The 26,715-nt window shown below is 34.8% G+C and overlaps 1 protein-coding gene across 16 annotated transcripts in view; it reads right to left on the reverse strand.

Annotated features, from left to right (window-relative positions):
- The window catches only part of LOC145296533 (proton-coupled folate transporter-like), a 134,576-nt gene that overhangs the window by 16,128 nt on the left and 91,733 nt on the right, over positions 1-26,715 (reverse strand). For 4 of the 16 annotated variants that reach the window (XM_080142551.1, XM_080142576.1, XM_080142562.1 and 1 more), the window contains one exon: positions 2,232-2,348. The exons of 1 other annotated variant lie outside the window; for it this stretch is intronic. In XM_080142551.1, coding sequence (XP_079998677.1) covers positions 2,232-2,249 — 18 coding nt within the window. In that variant the 5' untranslated portion in view covers positions 2,250-2,348. Of the gene's footprint in view, positions 1-2,231; positions 2,349-2,682; positions 2,728-8,042; positions 8,161-18,669; positions 18,799-26,715 lie in introns of those variants that run through there. 11 more of the 16 variants (XM_080142544.1, XM_080142546.1, XM_080142540.1 and 8 more) reach the window with 6 other exon arrangements.

Here is a 26,715-nt window from a genome sequence, read left to right on the forward strand (position 1 = left end):
TTTTTTTTGTTGCTTGGTTTTAGCACTAATAAGCTGCACGTACTGGAATAAAAATAAAAACATATACAGGAAACTACATATAAAAATATCAGTATGGGCCGAAAAAATTGTATGCTAATATAGTAAATAAAGTTAACCTTTTTTGGCATAAAAATCAATGTCTGTTCCCACTGAAGTGGTATGCTATTAAAAGTATTTATAGCTTTATTATTGCACTATCGAGCTGTTTAAATGAATTTTGTGTTATTAATCTTTATATTTTAATACAAAATTAAAATTTTTTATTATATATATATATATATATATATATATATATATGCATATATATTTAATAATTATTATAGCAAATAATCATGTCAGCCCTTTAAGAAACTTGTTTCTTATCGTTGAGCGCTTTCAATTGAAATAAAAGTTGGTCAATTTAGCTCATATGCGCAGATCATCATATAATGATATGATTAGATCACTCTGACAGACATTAAAAACATTTAAAAAGAATAAATGTTTAAATTTCAATAGTATTTTTTGTGGTTAACGGTAGCCAAATGATTAGGTCCTTGCTAATGAAGCCAGATATGGCTTCTGTTACCGGGTTTGAATCTATCGACTGGTGTTAATCATGCCACCCTGCACTAATTTCCCGAAAGGATGAAATGCCAGTGTCTTTAGGTATTTGATAATTATTATAGTAAATAATTATATATACATATATATATATATATATATATATATATATATATGTATTAGTGATGGAACGATTCCAATATTTTTCCCCGATTCTGATACAATTCTCGATTCCGTATTAAATTCCTGATTCCGTACTAAATTCCCAATTCTGATTCCAATTTTTTATAAATCTCTAAATATTTAATTATATAGCTGTATTTTTCTCCAATTACCATAGAAACACACATGTTAAATGTGCAGATATTTTCCTAAATGTAAAAATATACTTGTGGTGGAACACCTATCGATTTTAGCTTCACTGGTGGTTTAAAATCAATAAATATTTATTATTTTACCATTATTACCAGTAACAGAAGATTTAAACAAAATCAAATAAAAAAGGCAATTAAAAGAATCGTTTCGGCATTGGAAAATCGGTACAAATTTTTCTGATACCGATTTTTGATACTGTCAAATATTCCAATTTTTCCTATTCTCGATTCCGAGTCCCAACACAAACATATACACATTATAGTTTTTGAATGAATTTTAACAATTTTCATACCTACCGACACTAGTGTTCCATGCTTATGCAATCATTAATGTAGAAAGTGATAATTATAGCTTGTCGGGAGATCTGAACCCACTCCACAAAATTACCTTGGCTTAGCAGGCTTAGGTCATATCATTCAGACCAATATTAACTACCACATAATGGAAGTAAATAAAATAAATATAAATGCCATTTTCGATGGGCATTTATAGTTGGCAGCCAAACAGAGTATTCAACAACAGGAAGCTGGAATGATGCGTTTCCTGAAGTTCATATTTGATGATATTCTAATCTATCATTTATCATTAATGATTCCCATATTGTATTAAATTCTGTACAAAGTCATTGTCATTAAAACATGATAAAATGGATGATGATGGCTTCTGATTAAAATTGATAACAAATAATGGAATTAAGAGACAGTGACAAAAATATAAATTATTTTTGACATAAAAAAGTAAAGTGATGAAGGGCTTCTTTTTTATTATCTACTATACTAAAGGTGTAGGGAAGAGCAATACTCTACTTGCCATAAAGGATGAAAAAAAAAAAAAAAGAAAAGGATACTTCTGCATTTATCAACCCGCAGTTTCCACAAAGTGTCTTGGGTGTACTTGACTGCTGACGGGAATAACCAGAAGCGGCTTATCGTGAAACGTTAAACTTCTAGAAAAAAAATTATAATGATAAACAAGAAAAACATAGAAATACAATAAATAAGATTACAGACATGTAGCTAATCCAACCTTACCATAAACCCTAATCCTAAACCCTGGGTGATTAAAATTAATTGTTTATTTCTTCCAATTTATAAAAAAAAGTAGCCTTCATAGATTCATATTTAGCTAAACACAGACAGCCCGTTTGTTAAAAATTGAGGAACACTTGGCTGACCTTTTCCAATTATTTTTGTCAACTGCTGAGCGAGGGCCGAGCCTGAGCAAACTTAGTGGAAATCACGTGTCAGTAAATGCAACAGCACCAAGAAAAGAATAAAAAGACAGATACTCACTCTGAAGTGGGTACTCATTTTGAAATGGTTTTATTTACTCTTGTCTACTTTCTTCTTACTTCATTATTTAAATCCTTACTGATCAGGATTTCTGCCCTTAAATATTGTTTTAGAAATCTGAAAGATAAAAAGAAAAAGGAAAATTAAATGAAGTGCAGCCTGAAAATTGAGGTTCTTATGCAGATGAGACGATTTTATTTTTTTAAATGTGTTTTAATAAAAATATTTTGTACTTTTGTCTCAGGCAACGTCGGGTAGTTTTGCTAATGTGTGTGTGTGTGTGTGTGTGTGTGTGTGTGTGTGTGTGTGTGTGTGTGTGTGTGTGTGTGTAAAAAATATGCTTCTTCAATTGTATTTCACTCTTTATGAAGCTCGGTGCATGTGAACTACAGAGAATATACAAATAAATGACAAAAACTCTATATTAAAAATTCCACGTTGTTCATCTTACCATTTAATTTTTCAGCATGTTAAAATGTTCAATTCTTGACAGCACCTGTTTGGTAGTGCAGAAACAATCATATAATTATTATGTAAATTTTTGAATATTTTCCATCCTGACTCATCAGAAGAATAATACTTATTAACTTTAAAAGAAAATAAAAAGAATATCAGCATGATTACATAAATCCTAAAAAATTGGAAGAGTAGTTGCATTGTGTCTTATGATATACAGTGCCATCTTTGATTATATATGCGTGTATATGGAAAATTATATGGTTGGTATCTAGGGGCTCATTTAATCCACTGAGAGAGAGACGCACCTTCAGTCTTTGTTAAGACAGAAGGAAAACTCTGATGTAAAAGCTTAGGTCTACTGTCTGTTCTGTCTTACAGCCTTTACAAGTAGAAGGTTGTTCCACTATTGTCATGTTGTAATGTCAACGTTTATATCAAACATAATAACTTAGTCGAGCGTGGTCTACTTAGATAGAAGACTGTTCCACTAATGTCAGGTTGTAATGTTAACGTTTATCAAGCATAATAATTTAGTCTAGCATGGCCTACATAAGTAGAAGACCGTTCCACTATTGTTACTTTGTAATATGAACATTGGTGATCAAGCATAACAACTTAGTCAAGCATAGTCTACATAAATAGAAGGTTGTTCAACTAGTGTCACATTGTAATGTTAATGTTTATCAAGCATAATAACTTAGTCTAGCACGGCCTACATAAGTTGAAGGTCGTTCCACTATTATTACTTTGTAATATGAACGTTTTTTTTTTACATTGCCATAACCACTTATCAAGGCTCAGAGACCACTCGAGGATAAGGGTTAAGAGTGTACAGTAGGCAATTGGAAAATATAGTAATCTATAAATATAAAAGCGAAAATGTTTGTGTGTGTGTGTGTGTGTGTGTGTGTGTGTGTGTGTGTGTGTGTGCATTTTCGTGTATGTCCAAGAAAGGCTTCTTTCCGAGAACCAATTGGTTGCCTCACAACTTCTTAAAACTTTTTATATCGCATCTAAATGATAATCTCTACGACTTAACAATGGTGGTCGCCTCTCTATTTAATCTGCTCGACTTTGAAACGTTAAATATTCAACATTTTCAGATCGGCACGTGTTGCTTTCGTTTTTCGGTATAAAAAAAGCAAAACTCGATTCGAATCACCGGCCCACGGCCAGTGGTCTCTAGAAAGTGATGTAATGTTTCATCAATGTCGGCTTTGTAATATCAGACGGTTGCTTTCATTTCGAAACGAGACACTCTCCCTAATAAACAAGGAGCTGGTTTTCCACAAAGTTAGGTAAAAACAAACAAACCGGGTTATTGATCTCATTAAAAACTGTCCCGTAGAAAATGTTAACTGCTGAATAGCTATTGCTTATGATCGCCGCATTTGCATTAAGCTTTTTTGTATAAAAAAAAGAAGCCAACAGACTTGCGGTAAATAAAACACTGTCCCGCACCCAAAGTTCACATCATTAACTCGTCATCAAACGGGCACCTGCCAGGTCGCACTTTTTTTTCACACTTTACTATTTTCCAACTGCGCGTCAAGGCTTAGTTTTTTTTAAAAACAACCAACGATTTTTCTTTTCATTTAACCAAAAACACACACACCTACAAACACCCGGGCAACGCCGGGTACCCCCCGCTAGTCGTTAGTAAAGGAAATTCGGTAAATTTGTTAACAAGTGGAATGGCTCATCAAGAAATTGTTTACATGGGACTTGAAGATAACCATATTGTAGTCAGCTGGAAAGCAGGAAAATGGAAGACAATTCCACATTTGTGCAGTTTTAAGAAAGAAGCTTTCTTCATGGAATCTACGTTTAGGTTTAGGCACAGATAAAGAGTGGGGGGAATTATTGATACTGTTTTCAGCTAGACAAGTGTTTCTTGTGAAAGTTTGGCAAGGAGGTACAATAGATTGAAGCTCAGTCGAGCACTTGCCATGAAAATAACGATAAAGCAGAGACAAACTTGCAACATTTCTTCTGTGAGATAGAGGTTGCAGAGAAGAGAAAAGGACATCTCCTATGAGGCTACGAAGTCTATTTTGAACTCTATCAAGGCAGGACAAGTTGTTTCTAGCAGCTCCTGCCCAGATGTGGCAACAGTATTCCATCCTTGGACATACCTGGCTCTTATATAGATAGAGAATTGCATCAGCAGTGAGATATCTACTGGATCAATAGAAGGATCCAACCATCTTTCCAGCAGCCTTGGCAACAGATTTGATGTATGTGTTCCATTTAAGATCAGGAGTAAAGGTCAAGTCCAGAAACTTGTCAAAACTTGAGGCCTCCCCAAGACAAGAGCCATTCATTTCAACATTTTTGATCAAGCATAATAACTTATTTTAGCATGGTCTACATAAGTTGATGGCCGTTCCACTATTGTCCCTTTGTAATATGAACGTTTTTGATCAACCATAATAACTTAGTCTAGCGTGGCCTACATAAGTAGAAGGCCATTCCACTCATGTCATGTGGCAATGTTTACGTTGTTGATCAATTAGCCATTGAAGCTGTGGTAATGATGACTGGTTACTTACCGGGCTAAGCGATTAAAAATAGTTCATCTCAAAGTTTTATAAAGAAGCAGAAATTTATTTACGAACGAAAAAATGGAATTCTATCCTAAGGAAATGAAACAAAACTTCTTTTTTGTATTTATCATTTATTATTTTTTTTATTAATGACTGCAATACTTGGTTTCAATTATTTCAGATGTCAACATAAAAATATAAAAAATAAAACCTAAATAAAAAATAATAAAGCCAAAAAACGCTCCAAAAAAACACAAAAAGAAAACACTTCAAAAACAAATGAAGGGTTTTCATTTCATTTCGGTGTAACCCAAAAAACAAGTAAAAATAAAAAATAAAAAATGTATATGAATTCAATAATAAAAATAACTGATAAAAATGGAGAAAAAAATATGCCCTATTATATGTATTTATCACAAGGAATAACCCTGTTCAAATGTTAAAACTTGAAGAAAAGAATACAATCTAATGGTTGGGTGCAAACCTGTAATCTGTAGGATACAATGTGGGCACATCTACCATTTGAAATAATATCTTGTTTTTTTCAATTTAAAGCAACTAACATGACACGTTACTGAAATGAGATCAATCTGTTACAATGTTTTTCTCTCTCTCTGCCAATACGATGATTTAATCTGTCTTTTTGTCTGTCTGTCTGTCTCTCTCAATTGTTAACAAAGGCAGTAAACAAACTCAGTCCGTGTATTTAAAAAAAAGGAAAAGGTTTATAATATAATGGAAAGTATAAAATGAAAATAAACCCAGAAAAAAAGAAAACAAAACCAACTGTTGGATTATGATAGTTGGCTAGAATATAAATATATGTATGCATTCTCTATCTCTCTCTCTCTCTCTCTCTCTCTCTCTCTCTCTCTCTGTGTTTTTTTTTATCTCTGTCGATACAATGATTTAATCTCTTCCTCTGCTGATACGATGATTTAATCTGTCTGTCGGTCTGTCTGTCTGCCTGCCTGCCTCTCTCTCAATTGTTAACAAAAGCAGTAAATAAACTCAGTCCCTATATTTTTTTTAAAAAAGGAGAAAAAAGTTTATAATATAATGGAAAGTATAAAAATGTAAATAAACCCAGAAAAAACTGTTGGATTACAATAGTTGGCTAGAATGTAAATATATGTTTGTATTGACTCTATCTTTATCTTTCTCTCTCTCTCTGTTTCTCTATCTCTGCCGATACAATTTAATCTCTCTCTGTTTCCCTCTCTCTGCCGATATAATGATTTAATCTCTCTCTCTCTCTCTCTCTCTCTCTCTCTCTCTCTCTCTCTCTCTCTCTCTCTCTCTCTCAATTGTTAACAAAAGCAGTAAATAAACTAAATCTGTGTATTTTTAAAAGAAAGAAAAAAAGTTAATTAAATAACGGAAAGTATATAAATGAAAATAAACCCAGAAAAAAAGAAAACAAAGCCAACTGTTGGATTACGATAGTTAGCTAGAATGTCAATATATGTATGTATTGGTAATGGAGGAAAGGAAGTTGGCATAGTATTCATTAACTAAAGGGAATATTTTCATTCCAATAATCTCTGAATAGGGGAATGGCTCATGTCAGCTATTCAGAATATGAGGAGCAAGTTTGGGGAGACGTTAGTATTTTTAATATTAGAAGAACAAAACGTAAATGCTATGTCAAATAGCGAATTGATCAATTACATAGGTAGGGATCAAAATTTAAGTCCCCTGTGAATATAAATATGCAGTGTAAGCAGGTGACAATGGGAGTACTTGACGGATAGTGTGAAAAATGGGCACTACTTCCTATGTAGGTTATGACGATGATGATGTTGCTCCTAGGAATAAATATATTGTTTTAATAATATGAATTAATGTGTCTATAATGTCGTTCTATAGTTAAATAAGGTAATAGCTAATAGTGTAAACATAATAAATTTGTATGTGCCATCTGCTATTGTAAACCTATGGTATTTTGGTCCAGAGGGGAAAAATTGTGACTCTTTTATTATATATAGGGATGAACACTAGTGAAGCATAATTTTTTCCATGATTTTTGGCAAAAGGTGTACACTGATTACTGATAACTTTTTCAAACAACCTTATTTCATGGAAAATGTTTACAAATAAAATCTAACATAAAAATTATCTTGTAAGATTTTAATAGTTGAACCTAAATAACATTTAAGCTTACAAATCAAACTATGATTAGTGATAGCTTATTTTTATTGTTTTTCAATTTTTAAAAAATCATCTTCACCCTAAACACGGCAAATTACCACTAAGTAGGGAGTTGAGCAGCGAGACTCCTGTTGATTTTATACTGAAATTTTTGCATGTTAGTACAGTTGGAGAAACAAGATATAGAGAGGGATAAATATATTATTTTTATTGGAATCCTTTGAGATGAGTAATTTGTGTATTTATTTATTTTTATTTTTGCAAACTGTTATCCTCATCTTTATAGTTGTTGTTTCACCACATTTCGGTCAACTCATCCTCTGGCCTTCGTCAGCTGATTAACTGTGACAGGATACGAATGCTGAATCTTGTAACTGTATCCCCAGTAATTACTGCCTTCCATAGTTGACACACCGGTTCGCACCAGATCACCAAAGTTAAGCAACATTGAGCCTGGCCAGTACCTGATGGGTGACTATTTGGGTAGACTAGGCATTGTATGTACCTTCTGGGAAGGTTGGGCGTGGAGCCAGCACCCTCACCCCCAAAAAAGAATTCTTCGCTACAAAAGTATATACAAAGTTGTGTATGGCCTATGCCCCCACCCCAGGGGCTCAAGGCTATGGATATGGATGGATAGTTTTTGTTGTCTCACCACATTTTGATCAACTAATCCTCTGGTCTGCTTTAAGTAGGATTGAAATCCCTATCTTCAGACAATGCTCACCTGGAACCGTAGAAACTCAACACCTCTATTCACCGTGCCACGGGCCCTGAAGAATAAATAAATAAATTTAGGAAGGGAATTCCAAAGTCCAGTAGCTGGAGGAAAGAAACTATTACAATAAAAGATTTCAGTGAGACAAGTGTTTCTTGGTAAGGTTTGGCGAGGAGGTACCATAGATTGAAGCTCAGTCGAACACTTTCCATGAAAATAACGATAGCTTGTCGGGATATGTACGTTGAAGGGAGTTACCGATGCTACAAGTTCATCGTAGCATATTCCATTAAAGTAATTGCAAAAAAAAGCAAAGGGATACAATATTGTAGTGATGGGACAGATGTTGAAGCTTGTTTGACAGTGCGGGAACTATTAAATTAGAGACTCTTCTTTGAATATTGTGCAACAGAGAGAGACTAGTGGTTGACAAAATGGCCCATATGTGGCAACAATATTCCATGCTTTGGCAAACGATGGCTTTGTAGAGATTTATCTGTATACAACATAAGCGTTTGTTATTCAACACAAAAATGTTTTTTGAAGACTGGAGATTAAATCTAACATATAAAATTACTTTGTGAGATTTTAAAAATTAGACCTAAATAGGATTTAAGCTGACATATGGGTTATTCCAGCCCAATTCATCCAGCCCCGACACACCCCCTCTTGGATTTTTTTCATATTTACACCATACAAACTTTGGGTTAAAACTAAGAGAAATCTGCAATTTCAGCCCAGTTGGATTTCAGGAACATATTTTTTTTCACAGTTGGTTTCGGCCTGGAAATCAAAAATTGCTATCTCATGACGTAGAATTTTCGACTCCCGGCGTTTTACAAAATTTGCATTTTTGTTGCAAAAAATAAAGCTCTGGAGCTAAATATTCACACATATAAGGTTTTGAGGGCAAGGAATCCAAAAATCATGGTTAGAAAGATGGCAAATGAGAGGAAGTACCTTATTTTTACCATTTTAGGTGGTGCCGCAGCACTTTTTTAGAGCTTGTTTGGGGCGATATTTTATTGAGAAAAAAACATAACTGTGGTGCTTCGCCAGACTTCTCCTTTGGATTTTTAAAGTGACAATGGGTTGGAAATTACAAAAATCAAATAAAACCTTTCGGCATATTTGACATTTCCAGACACTAAAGCCTCAAAATTGGCATTTTTATAAAAATTTAAGGATTTTTTGGTGAATTTGGCAACAATCTAATCTTAAGTTATGATCAATATCTAGAGCTGAAAAAAGACTTGGATCGGCTCATTATAGCCCATTTTCATAATATAATGTCAAATTACATCATATAAAAGGATATGGACCCCTACTTCACAGTCAAAATGGACAAAAAAATAGTCGAAAATAAAAGACTGATGCATAATCTAGTTTATCATAAGAAAAACTGTCAAACAAATATAAAACAGACATTTGTTATAACTCCAACTATCGACTTAATCTGTCAAAATAGTTCTGAGTCTTATTTTTCTCCTCCTTGGTGATGAAATATGTTCTACCATTCACTGAAATACTTGGGGTCTGCACTCTCATAACGACCTTGCTTAGTGGAATATAGCCTCTATCCCTATTAGTTGGCCAGTGGAATTGATGTGATGGTCCATGTGGATGCAGGAATTTGCAAGTAAGATCTTTCTCTTCCCTGTTGACACTCTCAATCAATGCTAACCACCAATACCCATCAAAAATGCAAGTAATGTAGTCATTGCATTTGAGCAACTCCAGAGTTTCATCTAGCGGCGTAGGCATGTCCAGGAAAGAATGGTCGATAAAGATCGTTGTGTCAGCACTCAGTTGCTTGCCCTGAATAGTAAACTGAGAAGTTGGTTTGAAATAGTGACAGCTCCTTGTACCAGGCACAGTATCTCCCAGTTTATATCTCATTTGAAGTTTCTCTCGAACTGAAACCATGTCTTCTTTGTCGATCTTTAGAAACATGATACCAGTGATCGATGATCTGCAAAAGTCTGCAACAGCATGAAAAGTGAGTATTTGGTCTTTTATTGGCCTTTGCAAGCTGGCACGGAGAACTTTGCGTTTGACAGCCCCACCAATTCCATCACAGGGTGATTTGCCATGGCTAGTTGCAAAAAATGCCCAAGTTGCATCAATTCCAAAATCTGATGAGTGATGGCAAAGGTTAATAAATGCTTTGAAGTTTTTATATTGGGCAGCACAGCCATCGCTGAAGTACTCTACACTCTTGATCCAGGGAAATTTCTCTTTGATGTACAACATCACCATTCTTTGCAGTTCATGCACAAAACAGGTGTCATGCTCAAGGTCATCTGAAATGATGCATAATGAGATCTGTTGAAGTTTACCATTGTTATCTTTGTAATAAATTACCACTGGATGTATGGTACACTGGTCTTTGTTCCAGTGATATCCCTGGATCTCATCTTGCACCACGTAGTGATAATTTTCCGCAAAGTCCAAGAGAAGTATACATTCGGTCTCAGTTATTTCTTCTCTTCTCTTTTTTAGATACTGCGCTTGGCTCTTTGCTGTGAAGGAATGGGTCGTTAGATTATCAACATTGTATACCAATATCTCTATGAAGTAATCTACATCAGCCATCTGTGTCCGTAGCATTGTCCTATCCACACTCTCCCACTGACTATATGACATCTCACTGTCAATTTCCAATTCAGTAAATTTATCTCTGATATACTTCTCTAGAGCAGGGAAACCTGGGCATTTAGGACAACGGTGGACCATACATTCAAGACTATTGGTGTCGCAAACTACCAAGGCCATCAAATCTTTGTAAGTGATATTAAAATTGGGATTTTCAGTTGGTACATTAGCAGCACTCTCATCTCTGGATTCTTCAGCTTTCCTTCTGAGCTGAGTCTTGACAGTTGAAACAAAGCAGTCAACAAGCAATTTGGTATTTTGATGGTGGGTGCAAACACAAACTGAATGAGAACCTGATGTCAAGACGGTGACGCACCATTTTGGACGGAGCTCACAGAACTTTGAAAGACCTATTTTGTGTTCAGGATAGCTTTCTTTGTAAGCTACATAAAGCTCCTTAAGATTGCATAATAGGAGCCGTTTCTGGACATGAACTTTATTACCAATGCTCACAAAATCTTTCCCTCCAGGCATTAACCGTGAAAATTCATTGTCCTCATAGAAAGCCAAGACAGAATTGATAACCTCTTTTGAGAGACCTCTCCCCTTCTTTTTCTGTGGCAATGAAAGAATACCTCGATCCTTTTTCAGTTGCCGTGCTTCACGTACTATATATTCAGAGACATTGAAATATTCAGACACCTCTTTTCGAGACCAACTTTCCGGAGCTAAAGTCATCAACTGGATCCTCTCACTGGTTTTCATTTCTTTATTCTCAAGTTTGTCCTTCATTGCATCCAACAAACAATCATAATCTTTTGCCTTTGCCACTAAATCCGTTTGACTCGTTTGGCTGCTAATAGGGCTTCCTAATTCAGGGCTAGAGATGTTAAGGACTTTGGCAGCTGCCTCTACTTGCATTTCATAGTTTCTTTCTAATTTCTCTCTGACAATATTGATTTTTGTGTGCTTCTGCATTCTACCGGTTTTTATAGGGGATATATCAAACATCATTAGACTGTCATTCAGTTTCTCTCTCTTTTGTTCAATTTGCGACTCATTTTCAAGGTCTTGGTTGTCACTTCCTTCTGTTTCACTTGTATCTTCTAACTTCTTGGCAGCTACTTCACAATGACGGCAAAGCTTCCAGCCAGGAACAACATGGTAGCCCTTCTGCTTTAGCATCTCAGCCATGTCTAACTTGATAGCACGATCACCCTTTACCTTTCTTTTGTGCTTCAAAAAGATGTTGCAGCACTTTGTATATTTTTTCTCAAAGTAATGCCCCAAATGAAATTCGTGATACCTGCAAATGTTAGCAACGGTTTCATCAGTGAGTGTGACACCAGCTCTTAATTTGAGCACAGTTCTTACATCATGCTCTAATGCAGTTATTGGTGTTGAAGATGGCTTCAGATTGCGGTGACATGCACTCTTCATTAGTAATCCAAAAGAACATTGAGGAGCACTTGTCATCAATGATGTATCTCCTCCCTCTCGTTTCCTTGGTTCAGAAGACATTCTTAATTTATTGCTCTGGAAGAAAGATGTGAAATAATAATTCACAATGAGCAGAATATGCAATACTCAACTGAATCAGAACTTTTTGAGATATTGGAATCAGAAAAATTTTAACCTAATTTCTGATTCCAAAAACAATTCTTTTAATATCATTTTAAACTTAATTTTCCACTGCTGGTACTGATAAATATTTATTGTTTTTAAACTATTAGTAAAAATAAACTTTAGATCATAATAACATCAAAATAAGGTGTAAATTTAATTTACTTGCATAAAATAAACAAAACAGAAATTGAAACTTCATGAAAATTCGTTCTTAACCTTTAGAAAATGCAGTTTATTTACAAGTTTATAAAAAAAATGGTTTTCAAGAAAAATAATATCAACTTTATTGTCAATTAAATCAAACGTAGAATATAAAACGTGCCTTTTTTATAATTTATTTATTTTATGCTTTTGTCCTCTATGACAAGGCAAAAGATGTGAAAAAGAACATCTTACCAAGTTTGTTTAATCTTGGCCATGTTAATGTTACTGATAAAACTTCATAAAATCAGTAAAACCACGTCCCTTTCCTCCTAACCTTAAGTCCTGATGGTAATACGAATAATTAAATTTAATAAAATTAACAAAAGATAAAAAGTATATGCGATGTGGATGTAACAGGGTTTTTAATAGTTAATTTAGTGAATATAATTCTGGCATTTTTATTGTGTTCGCTTATCTTTCGCGGAAAGACAAAACAAACGGCAAAGTTGACAAAATGCGTCCTAGCCGCTAAAAACTGATGGGGTGCAGTTATGACAGCCGGCTTATCATAATTTCTTTTATAAGCCTCCGAGTAGTTTTTGATTGTGTTCGAAAGATTAAAGTCTAAAATAATCTTCAAAAGAAAAAAAAATGTATTTTCACACATGAAAAAAAAGTTATGAAGAAAGATATGAAAAATCAAAAATATAGCTAAATTTCAAAGTTTTAGAATTTTCGTAAACATTTTCATTATAACTTTTTTTTTTGTAAAAATACATGTGTTTTGGAGAATAACTTTAGGCTTTAATCACCATCAAAATCAAAAACTAATGGGAAACTTATAAAAAATTATAATAACCTGACCTTCATAACCAAAACAATAATTATTTTAGCATGCAGATTGAGAGATGAGTTTTGCATTTAAATTTAACATAAAATTGATTTCCCATACCATGACCATTCTTACTTTTAAAGCAATTAACAATTTTTTTTCCAGATATTATTACAAATTAATATGCTCACGGTCACTTATATTTCTATAGTAGCAGATGAATGGATGCAATGTAGCTTGATTTTTATTCCAGTGGAATCTTTAAGCCACATCTTGCAAAATAAATGAATAATTCTCAAAAATGCCCAGAATTTATTTCCGATAACAAATTTATTGGTGCTCATGCAGAATGCGGACCATGATATTTTTTGATAAGATCAAGTTTAATTTACAACATTTTTGTTTATTTAATTGTTAGGTGGAAGAAGAAAAGTTATAAAATGTCATCTCCTCCTCATTTAAAAAAAAAAAATGAATTTCTAAATAACATTATTTCAGCACGGCTTATATTCTGCATACATACCAAATTTATTTTATTAACTATCCGAAAATACTTAAATAACTAAGAAATACAGGGCTTATTTTAAATTAAATTTACATGTGAATAAATTCTAAAAGAATTGATATATTTCTTTGTCAAGTTTTTTCAGTGTGTTCATGTGTAATCTTTTAAAATAAAATGTTAGAATACCACTCTTGTTTATGAGAGAGAATTTTACTGAAAACTTATTTTAAAATAAATTATTAATAATAATAATAATAATAATAATAATATAAATAGTAGTTTTATATAGTAAAAAATATCTACTTAAATTCTACATTTAGATTAAAATATAACTTACATTTTTATGGTGACTGACGAAATTTCAATCTTCTAGTCTGTATTTGTGGGTCTTGTCAGTTCCAAGACAAACTCAACTGGCAAAACGGTTTCAGTAAAATTAATTTTTATTGCTTTTTATCTTCACCCATCCCCCTGTTATATATTGAGAATTTGGTTTTACAAACCAGTAAACAGGGAGCAGCCTCAACCAATAAATAGCCAGCAGCTTAAAAACCAAAGTTAAGACCTTTTAGCACCTTCTTGTTAGATTTGTCAATGCTGAAGGACTGGATAGAAATCAAAAGGTCATGTTTTATGGTTGTTGTTTTTTCCTACACAGCTAAAATAAATCCACATCATATATCTGTTATTAGGTTTTATTTGTACTGGTAGCTTAAAAATAAATATTCCTCATTTTATCTTTTAGTACCAGCTATGGAAAAGTTTAACATTTTTTTTTTCAGAATCGTTTTTGAAATTGGAAATTAGGCTAATAATTTAGATCATTTCATTTAGATCAGGTCACTTTTATTATTTTGGAATTTCTTAAGAATTTTATAGGGGTTACTCTCAAGGACATCCCTGAAAAAAATTATTTTGTAAATTTATGATTTTTTGGCACTATATGATAGGTTAAAAATATTCAGGAAGCTGGAAGATCTGAGCAAAAAATCGCATTTTCAGAAAGATATAGACGAAAGTTTTAAAAGTTGGATCAAAATACTGTGGTATTTTGAGGGTTAAAATGTTTCTGAAGAAGTTTTCTAATAAAAATTGTTGGATTGAGATAGTACTAAAAGTTTAAGATTTTTACCATCCTATTACTAGTTTCTTATTAAAAAAATAGCATACTTTTATCATAACTTGGTGTTTTCAACCCTTATCAATTAATTTTGAAGACTGTAGGCCTGTGAAATTGTTGAAATTGTTATCAGAACTTTTTAGTATCTGGCTTACTTGCAAATTTATTCCAAAATTAAGGTATGATGTCAGTTTAGCAAATGTCTAAATTAATTATTACATCTAATAGGGAAGGGAATATTTTTCATTATCATCGAAAATAGACCTGACTTTCAACAGAAACTGTGAGTGAACGGAACAAGAACGTTTTAACATTTTTGGTCCAGCGGTAATTTATTGTGTCTAGAAAAAATATATGAAAAAAAAAATGCATTACCATATCAGCCACACCCTTTTTTATTGGATTTTGGGGCATGTGGGTAAAAAATCCAAAAACCCTTAATATCTCTATAAGGATTCACTTTTTAGCAAATCTGATGCCATTTTTGGATTCCTTGGGTCAAAATACTTACCTGTGCAAATTTTCAGAGCCATAGGATCTTTCAATCAGAAAATATTCAAAGAAATGACATCACAAAATTTATCCCGGGCGCCACATTATGCAGCAAAAACGAAAACAAAAAATGCTCTAAATCGGAAACCGCTTGGAATTAGATGCTCAAATTTTCAGGATTTCTTAGTTTCTATATTGTCTATCTGCACAGCAAATTACAGCCAAATCTGAGAGTATGGGTATTTTTTGTCCATTTTGACTGTGAAGTAGGGGTCCATATCCTTTTATATGATGTAATTTGACATTATATTATGAAAATGGGCTATAATGGGTCGATCCAAGTCTTTTTTCAGCTCTAGATATTGATCATAACTTAAGATTAGATTGTTGCCAAATTCACCAAAAAATCCTTAAATTTTTATAAAAATGCCAATTTTGAGGCTTTAGTGTCTGGAAATGTCAAATATGCCGAAAGGTTTTATTTGATTTTTGTAATTTCCAACCCATTGTCACTTTAAAAATCCAAAGGAGAAGTCTGGCAAAGCACCACAGTTATGTTTTTTTCTCAATAAAATATCGCCCCAAACAAGCTCTAAAAAAGTGCTGCGGCACCACCTAAAATGGTAAAAATAAGGTACTTCCTCTCATTTGCCATCTTTCTAACCATGATTTTTGGATTCCTTGCCCTCAAAACCTTATATGTGTGAATATTTAGCTCCAGAGCTTTATTTTTTGCAACAAAAATGCAAATTTTGTAAAACGCCGGGGGTCGAAAATTCTACGTCATGAGATAGCAATTTTTGATTTCCAGGCCGAAACCAACTGTGAAAAAAAATATGTTCCTGAAATCCAACTGGGCTGAAATTGCAGATTTCTCTTAGTTTTAACCCAAAGTTTGTATGGTGTAAATATGAAAAAAATCCAAGAGGGGGTGTGTCGGGGCTGGATGAATTGGGCTGGAATAACCCATATCAAATTTTAATAAACAGAGTTCAGAAGGAAAGGATAATATGAACAGAAACTGGAATCTTAGGAAGATCTCCATCATTCCAGTAATTATAGGAGCAACTGGACTCATGAAAAAGAAATTCAAAAACTACCTGGCAAATAGACTCGGTAAACCAAGTGCAAGAGAGATACGAACAATTGCACTTAAAGGGACAGTTAGAATCTTAAAAAGATCTCTTGGTTGAAATGTATGAGATAGCAGGGGTAATGTCTGGTAGGATGCTCTATCCCCAGCTAGAGAAAAATGATAATAAGATTAAAATAAAAAAAAGGAGAACTACCCAAATTGCATTTGCTATTGTTGTACCATGTTATTAAGACTATAACAATGTATTTCATGACAGTTTATAAAGAAGAATATGTAGTTAAATCTGACCAAGTGTTGATATGTAAACATTTTTCAGTTATGACTGAAAAATCAATCAGTAACAAATCAGTCAGATGATATCTGAGAATTCACTATCTGAAATCCATGCTTAAACAAGATAGAAAAACAAAGACAGAATTCAAAGCATCTACAAACGTATGCACAAAGCCTTTGTAAATAAATGACCGCAATCTAATCTTCTGTCTGGATGTTCATATAAAAAAAATAATTTCTGTTTTTTTTTTACAACTAAAACCTAATTGTATGTGTTCTTATCACTTATGGAGTCTTGCATAAACTAACAGTGACTGACATAGCAAACGTAGTAGGACAAAGAAACTAAACATCAAACTGGCAACAGACAAGAAGTAGAAATAATGGACAACAAACTATTGGAAAGCTGCAACTGAAACTAGCTCCTGTTCTTACAAAACTGTTCAATCATTGTTTAAAGGAAAAATACTTCCCATCACCTAGAAAAACTTTGTCACCTCGACTGGTATTTAAAAATACTGGAGATCGGTTCTTTGCACCTCAGTATGTACCAAGTAACTGCCTGTGCATCATGAGTAAGCTGTTTCAATCAAAAATTAATCATCGATGGCCAGAAGTCTGAAATGCAGTATCAATACTGTTGTGTCTCAAGTATACATCTTGGGCTGAATTTTTTTTCCGGATATTCATCTATGATTTCCTAAATCTTATCAGAACGTCATTTATTAAAAAAAAATTTTTTTAAACTACCCAGATTTTCAAATCACGCGGCCAGGTGCAACGTTAGCAACCTTATAAAAACACTGCAGTTAACTTCACATGGACTCTTCATTCAACCTTCTTCAACTTAACATCATGGCGAAGAAAAAGAGAAAAATATATAAAAGATTGACGAGGGAGTTTTACTCCGAAATATATTTCTTAAAAATAAACTTGTCTATTTTTGCAATTTTGGCTTCAAACGTATTCAATGCATATTTTATTTTTCAAATTTAAGTCAATGCTTCTAAGACGGATATAAAAAATTTTTTAAAAAAGATACCCAGTTTTATAACATCATTTGTTGACATCTGTGAAGATGACACAAATCATCTATGGCAATATTTCGAAAAGCATTAATGATTAACATATTTCTGATTAATTCTGCATAGGTCACAATTGTATTCTCAGTATCACCTTCGCAAAGGATTGAACCTTCAACTTCCAGAGGAGTGTCACTTAGAATTGAATTTTACTTAGTACTTTATTCATTATGCTATGCATCCTTGTGGATTTCTACCCAGTCATGGCTGACAGAACATGACCATGCTACTCACCCCCGTGAATTAAATAAAGAGCTTTGTTCGAAATTCTTTGAAGATTCTGATGTTTCACAGAAAGATTCCTGAGTTTAACGAAATAGACCTGAAGAAGGTTACAGTGGTTGAAACATTGTGAGGATAATACTCAAGATGAGAACAGTAGTCTGAATAATTCAAATAATCCAAATTATCAATCCTCATCTAAAAACTTCAGAAATAACAACTGAGTTTTATCAAGTATATTATCCACTATGCCACGGGTCCTTACAGGCAATACAATTGCAAATTACTTAGGACTTCTGCTCAGCCATAGCTGACGGAACAAGAGCATGGTACTCCCATGGATTAAATAAAAGGTTCCATTCGAAATGTTATGCATATTCCTGAAGTAGGTCGGAGGTTACATCAACTGAAATATTGTGAAAATAACATCCAAGATGAGAACAATAATCTGAATAATTCAAATAATCCAAATTATCAATCCTCATCTCAAAAATTTCGGAAACAAACATTTATAGAACGTCCGTAAATTTTGTTCTTCTTTTTTAAAACACATAATATTTTTCATGATTCAACTCACCATCCATCCATCCATTCATGTTATTAACCGTAATCCTTGGGTGGCTTTGGACTTTGATAACTGGTGACTCATTAAGAAACATAAAAGAAAGTTTATGGTTTGTTAACCGCTTTCATGAATCAGGTGCACCTGCACGAGGAGTAAAGTAAATGAGATCAGTTGAATAAATGTCAAAGTTATTTTACAAAGATTAAACAAGCTCATTTTGAGATTATAGTTGCAGCAGATGTACGTGAGATGGGTACTGGAGCCGTGATACTACATAAATATGAGAACAAAAAAAAAATACAAGGGGCGTTCCAGAATAATGCCTCCTATTTTTTTTTTTTTTTTTTTTTTTTTACTCCTCCTTAATGAATCAGGAGCAAATTGCATTGTTATGATGATTGAACTCCTGTATTCATGACCTGAAAGTTTTATTTCACTTTTACAGATATTGATGGTGTGGGTCTCTATGAAAGCAACTTCTGTCATGGGCGTGTGTCAGAAGCAGAGATATGTGATTGTATTCCTAGCAAAAGTGCATTGAGAATGGTGATGACTACGTAGAAAAATAGATTCTGGAGCAAAAAAGGTCACTCGTTTTAATGGTACCACTCTTGTCTTCATAGCTCTTCAACTTTTTTAGTTAAAAAAATAGGAGGCTTTACTTTTGGAATGGCCCTCGTAACCAACATCACATGCTTCAAGATGATTAATATCAATTGTAAAAAAAAAAAAAAAAAATGAAAGTCAGAAACAGTTATGGAAAAGCTTCATAGTTTTACACATGGTAGACATATGCAACCAAAGACGCTGGTCACACATGAACATCAAACAATATTATTTGCATACATCGGACTACTGTTATCATATTGAGTGTTATTTTTACAATGCTTCAGCCAATGTAACCTTCGACCTTCTTCACGTGTATCTGTTTGAATGTGGTATTGTTTAGTTAAGTTTGAGGAGGTGCACTCTTCCAGGTATTACCTTCTCCTTCAATTGGGGTATGAGGATGGTTTACTGCTGATTATCTGAGTCATCCCTACTGAAGAATGCCAACAGGTCCCTTCTTAGTTATTTTGGTACTCTACCAGTGTACATTCTCATTTTCATAACCTTCAGCCTTTTGCAACAATTTTGCTGTACTGGAAAATGAGCAAATCATGATGCAAAACATTAAGTTGTGTAGACAGATTATCGAAATTGATAACTAAATTTTTAGAACCACTAATGGACACAGTTGCAATTCTGGCAAACTGTTTCTGTTAGTGGTCCGTTATGTGACAGTGGTAAACAGTGGTCTGGCAAGCTGTGTCCGTTATGTGACAGTGGTGAAGCCAAGTTTAGAACATTATCTCAGACTCCAGCATTCTTTACCACTGTCACATAACGACAATTCTTACTTGAATAGAGAAGTGATTGACGAATGGAAGGTCAGAATTTAACCTTTAGTTAACAGCAATTGATGAAATTATGTAACTTCCAGAGAAAAGAGAATTCAGTTTCTTTCTAATGACACAAAGTAGAGCGAACGCATAAAAGGCACCGCCCTAAGGAGGGAGAAAGCCCACAATGTAGCTAAGTGAAACAGTGCACCAACTGTCTCTCTCTCTCTCTCTCTCTCTCTCTCTCTCTCTCTCTCTCTCTCTCTCTCTCTATGAAATCGAAATTGAAACCTTGAAAGCTTCAGTCCGATGTTCTACGAAATGAGCTATTTAGATTTGCTTTTTTTTTTTACATGAGTATCACTACTTATCAAGGCCCAAAGACCACTCAAGGATAAGGGTTAAGAGTGTACAATAGTCAATTGAACAATATAGCAATTGTTAGTAATGAAAATTCGGTAAATTTGTTAACAAGTGGAACAGCTCATCAAGAACTTGTTTATGTTGGACTTAAAGACAATCAGATTATAGTCAGCTGGAAAGCAGGAAAACAGAAGACAACTCCACAGGCGTGCAGGTCTAAGAAAGAAGCTTTATTCATGGACTCTACGTTTAGGTTTAGGCACAGATAAAGAGTGGGGGAATTGAGTGTTTCTTATGAAAGTTTGGTGAGGAGGGACCATAGATTGAAGCTCAGTCGAGCACTTGCCATGAAAATAACAATAAAGCAGAGACAAACTTGCAACATCTCTTCTGTGAGATAGAGGTTGCAGAGAAGAGAAAAGGACATCTCCTATGAGGCTACGAAGTCTATTTTGAACTCTATCAAGGCAGGACAAGTCGTTTCTAGCAGCTCCTGCCAAGATGTGGCAACAGCACTCCATCCTTGGACATACCTGGCTCTTATATAGATAGAGAATTGCATCAGCAGTGAGATATCGACTAGATCGATAGAAGGATCCGACCATCTTTCCAGCGGCCTTGGCAACAGATTTAATGTACGTGTTCCATTTCAGATCAGGAGTAAAGGTCAAGCCCAGAAGCTTGTCAAAACATGAGGCCTCCCCAAGACGAGAGTCATTCATTTCAATTGATGCCAGATGGGGATCAGAACGTTGATGATGTAAAGATAAAAGCTTGGTTTTAGATGCATTAAAAGTAACCAGCCACTCCTTTCCCCATTGTACCACGTGCTCATTGACTTGGCATCATAGATTTATGATTTACATCATTTTTCAAAACACACACGCATATATATAGTGTTTTATGATTTTTAAATAATTTGTATCAATATTATCTATCTTATATTCTATAAAAGTGAGAATGCGTGCATCTGTGTGTGAAGATACTTCTCAACCTACATACTCAACAAATTTTTACTCTACAGGCTTGAAATTTGGTATATAGGTTATTCAGATATGTGGGAAATTTTTTCATCAGTTTTCGTCCAGAAAAAGGATCTTCTAAGAAGACAAAATTGAAAAATTGGTATGTGGGAGGCCACCAGATTTTTATCTGTTTTCAACTGTTTCATGACTGCGCGTGAAATATTACAGCTTACTTATATTAGATATGAGTTGGTGTGAAAACAATGCTTAAAAATCATGTCAAGCTGGTGTAATTGTTATCATACTTAACTAACTGCTTTTAGGTTTTGGTTTCGATCTCAGCTGACGTAATTTTTTTTTTCCTACAAGAAATGAATTGTTTACAAAAAAACATAATACTCACATGCATATGTCTCAGTTTCTTCCTGTTAGTTTTACTTCATTTTTTTTTAAGGAATTTAACATTATGTTTTATACCTACGGTATTTCTGTTTATAATCATTAAGCATTCCGCATTAATTAAAATATAATATTTATGCGTATTTTACGACCGGGAAGCGTTGGGCGTCCTGCTAATCTTACATTCTATAAAAGTGAGAATGTGTGTGTGTGTGTGTGTGTGTGTGTGTGTGTGTGTGTGTGTGTGAGGACACTTCTCAACCTATATACTCAACGAGTAATTCGTCAGCATTTTTTCCCTAGTGATCAAAGAAAGCCAGCAATGGGTGTGTAGGGGTGCAGAAGTTTAAGTAAAACTAAATCCCTTTGTCCCAAACAAAATAATAAAAAAGAATGAAACAAAACGACACTTTCTTCTGATATGCACTGCATTTATTTTTTTAAAAAAAACAACAAGGTGAATGAACAAAGGTCCGATCGGTGAAAGTTCTTTCGAAGTCATTATTATTAAAATGTTCGATGTTTGTGGAATCAAGGATTTCATATGGTTAAAGTCCTAAGGAGATTATTTTAAAGTTTGTGTTTTATCTGGCGAAGTTCGCCTTACTTAAAAGTCCTATGAGGAAGGTAATTCGTGAGGAAAGTAATTCGGTGTTATTAATTAGATAATGTGCGGAGTGGATGCGTGTGTGCATAAGTGATTTTTGAGTGTCCGCGTGGCGTGTGTCATCATGGTGTTGACGGCGTCGGCAGCGACGATGTTGTGAAGACGAGAGGCATGTTCTCGTGTGTCGTCGAAGCAACTGAATGAACGAAATGAATTGAATTAATTGAATTAACCCTAGAAGACTGTTTGATGCGTTTTTATACATTTTAGGCCGGCTCAAAAAACAAGATTGCTACTGCTGATATTTTGGTTTTTGGAAAAGCGTTAAAAAGGCAATCTTCTGAATTTTCTCATTGGTCGCTTGTGTCACGTGATACTGTCGCCAACTACGTCCGCCAGAAATATGTTCATTTTACTTTTGTTGTTGTGCGAAAAGTGTGTGGGCGTATTTGAAATTGTGCCGTTGCTGGAAGAACTTATTTTTGTGCAAAATGCGCGGGGAAATTGAAATAAATAAACGTTCGTTTATTTCCCGTGAGCGAGTGTGTGTGTGTGAGTAACTGCACAGGTGATACAGAGAACTATATATGGTGTGTGTGGAAGAGAGAGAAAGAAAGAGGGAGAGAGAGAAAGAGAGAGGGAGTATGGAAGGGATAGAGAAAGAGGTAGAGAGAAAGAATGAAATTTATAAAAAAAAAGATATTACATTCTTCTATGTCCATTCTCCCGGACAACGCTGGATAACCATGCTAGCTTTGTATGGAGGTAAAACTATTTTGTAGAGAAGAAAGACAAAACTTTTGTATGTAGACAAGAAACTTCGTAAAAAAAAATCCATTGTATACACATAAAAATATTTACGTCTCTCTCTTTTTTTTTTTTTTTTTTTTTTTTTTGTCTCTTAAGATCTTTTGTAAAAGGGTAAATTTAAAAATGAAATTAATTGTGCGTCTTTCCATAGACATTTAAACATGTTCTTTGTAAATAATCGCACGTGTTCTCTCGCACTATTTCAGTTGATTGTGTTTAGATGAATAGTGAAAACTACAAAAAGAAAAACAGATTTGAAACTTACGGTTTTGTGTCTTTGTAGGGAGACAGACGCCATGCCACATAATTTAGAGGATTTGAAACAAGATGGCAAAAAATGAGATATCAACAAATGATGATGCATTAATTCTTTTGCTATCAGAGATTATTGTATAATGTTTGCTTTGGATTTACAAAAGAGAGAGAGAGAGAGAGAGAGAGAGAGAGAGAGAGAGAGAGAGAGAGAAGATGATTGTGGGGTGGCACAAACAAGAAATAAAACGTGGACAGTGGTGTGGGGAGGAGGTGATGTAGAACAAGGAAGAGGAACATAGTCACGGGAGAAGGAAGGGAGTTCCTATTTACAATGCCTCCCCTACAGGACAGAGGTAGACACCAGGGGTCGTTTTTTTTTTTAACGTGGAGAAAAGGAACAAAATTAAAAATTGTCTCGGTCGTGAAGGATTTCTCCTTCACTGAGAGAGAACATGAAATTAAAGTGCAGCATCTGCAGAACAGATACTACACTTTGAGTTATATATTTTTTATTTACTCTGAAAGTTTACAAACAAAACAGAAATAAACAAAAAATTAGACACAAGGCCACTCAAAAATTGGGGAGGGGGTGTCTACGGTCACCCTCATCACTGTATCTTTTCTAGTCTATGCTTGAACCTAGCTAAAGTTCTCATTCCCCACAATACCTCAAGCAGACCGGGGATCGACCTACCTAAGATTCTGGAAGGAGGAAACGTTGAAGGGGAAAACGGACAAAGGGGAGGAAAAAAGGAATGAAAAGTGGGGAATATAAAGGAAAAGGGATGATGGGAGAAGGACAAAAGAAGTAGAGTAGTGGTTCTTAATCTTTTTTAGCCCTTTCGTGAATTAGAATATATACGGCACAATATCATTGACACACAGGTTCTCGCTAGATCACTAAAGTTAAGCAATGTAGAGCCTGGCCAGTACCAGATGGGTGATCATTGGGAAAGGCTAGGTGCTGTATGTACCTTCTGAGAAGGTTGGGCGTGGGACCAGCACCCTCACCTCGAAAAAAAATCTTCCCACTACAAAGACATCTACAAAGTTGTAGATGGCTTATGCCCCTCCAAGGTCTCGAGGCTATGGATGGATGGATGAATCAGAATAGTATCCTCCTATAATTTCCAAAAATGTCTGACTCAAAATGTTCATACTAACAATAATAACTAATACTAACATAATAGCATTTGATACAAACGCTAACAGAATATCCAACATCTCATCTTTTTTTTCCTCCAACTCCAATGAAAAAATATATTTTAAAGAGAATGAAAAAGTTAGTTGAAAAGAAGACACTATTAAAAAACGAAGTGGAAAATTAGTATATTTCATCAAATATCTTAAAATCAGCTTTTATCATCCCATTTTGGCTGTAGGGAAAATCGTAGCTTACCTGATTAACGTGGGTGCCGTGTGAAAAGAAAAGCTAAAATAATGACACCGCTTTTGTATTTGACGATCATGTGTGAGTAACGCAAACTCTATGCAAATTAGTTTATGCAAGATGCATAAGAGAAAAGGTAAAAAGAACGACCGGCGAGTTGGAAGACAGCGTGTTATGCAAACCTACGTGTGCATTATCAAGATTATTGAAGTTGACTGAAAGATTGTAGGCAGGACAGAACACAACTTTACGACTCCAGTGAAATCGATTTTCAAACTAGAAGCTATTTCGGCTTTATATTACCTTTTGGTGATAGAGGGGAAGATTTTTGCTGTCCAGTTGATTCCGGAGTTTATTAGTGCTGCAGCTGATATGACCATTATCGAGTGAACCGAAAATATGAAACTTGTGTGTAAGCTTTGCACTATGACAAATGTCAAGCGTGCCCTGCCATTGAGATTACGAGGTGGAGCTCTAGCCATATACAGGCAACCTAGTATGGAGCAGAAAGCAGACAGAGAACAGATCAAATTAGTCCTTATTACTGGGTATGCTACTGGTGCATTTAATGCCTATAACCAGTTTGTCACTCAACAACTTTGCCCTGATGAGACAGTGGATGATTTTTTTGCTGAGATGCAACGACTGACCCGGTTGGTTGGGGGACTGGTGCTTGAATGTTGGTTAACATGTGCATTTGTTTTTGGACAACCGCGACATGTCAAACATATATTACATGCTTCATCCAGGATGTAAATGATGAGTGCGGAATAACTATTAATCCGAGTGCTGTAATTACTGACAACAAAGGCCCTGCACAATTGGCTGCTGCCATCTCCACCAGACGAACACCTTCAGAATCAAAAGGGCACAAGGACGGTAGAAAATTTGTTTGCAATAGGTATCGTGGTCTCAACCACTTGGCAAAGGACTGCTTACAAAATCGCCAAAAGAGGCTGGACAGTCGGATGCAAAGAGTCTGTCATGAGATACGCTGCTTCAGATTCGGTGGTCTTAGACATATAGCATCGCAGTGCTAGGGAAATGCCAAAGGGGAGGAGCAGTGGCGTAGAAAGGGCGGGGCGGGGTGGGGGGCATGTGCCAGGGGACGGCATTTTGAGAGGGTAAAAAATTAATAAAAATAAATGAAAGCTAACAAAAAATCTGAAATTTTATGGCGAAAAGGTTGTAGAACATCGGGACGCTTAGTGATATCGGAATCAGAAAAATGTGTCCCTATTTTATGAACGGCACATGTCAGGGGTGGCATTTTGAGAGGTTGAAAATAAAAAATAAATAAAAGCTAACAAAAAGTCGGAATTTTTTTACCAAAAAGTTTTTAAAAAATCGGAACTTTTGAAGGTATTGGAATCGGAAAAATGTATCTCTATTTCACGAGAGGCCCATGTCAGGAGGCGGCATTTTGAGAGGTGAAAAATAGAAAATAGAAAAAAAAATAAATAAATAAATAAAAGCTAACAAAATATCTTAAATTTTACACCGAGAAGTTTGTAAAAAATCGGAACTTTTGGAGGTATCGGCATCAGAAAAATATGTCCCTGGAGGTGGGCGACAAAAGATGTAATCATATGCCAGCGGTGACGGGGGGGGGGGGAGCGGGGCATAACAGGTAATCATATGCAAGCGAGGTGGGAGGCAAAACAAGTAATTATATTGAGGGCAGGCAATTATATGCCAGCGGGGTGGGGGGTGGGGGGGCGGCAAATTTTACGACCACCCCGGGCGGCAAAATCTGATGCTACGCCACTGGAGAGGAGGCATTAGCATTAGTCTCCTCCCCAACCAACTGAACACGAAGAAGCGCCTCTCTATAAAAGTACGTGTAGAGGGGCAAGAGTGCATGGTGTTGATCGATTCCGGGTGTTC

Source organism: Euprymna scolopes, chromosome 2 (assembly GCF_053919585.1).
Source record: "Euprymna scolopes isolate OS-2025 chromosome 2, ASM5391958v1, whole genome shotgun sequence".
In the NCBI taxonomy this organism is placed as follows: Eukaryota; Metazoa; Mollusca; class Cephalopoda; order Sepiida; family Sepiolidae; genus Euprymna; species Euprymna scolopes.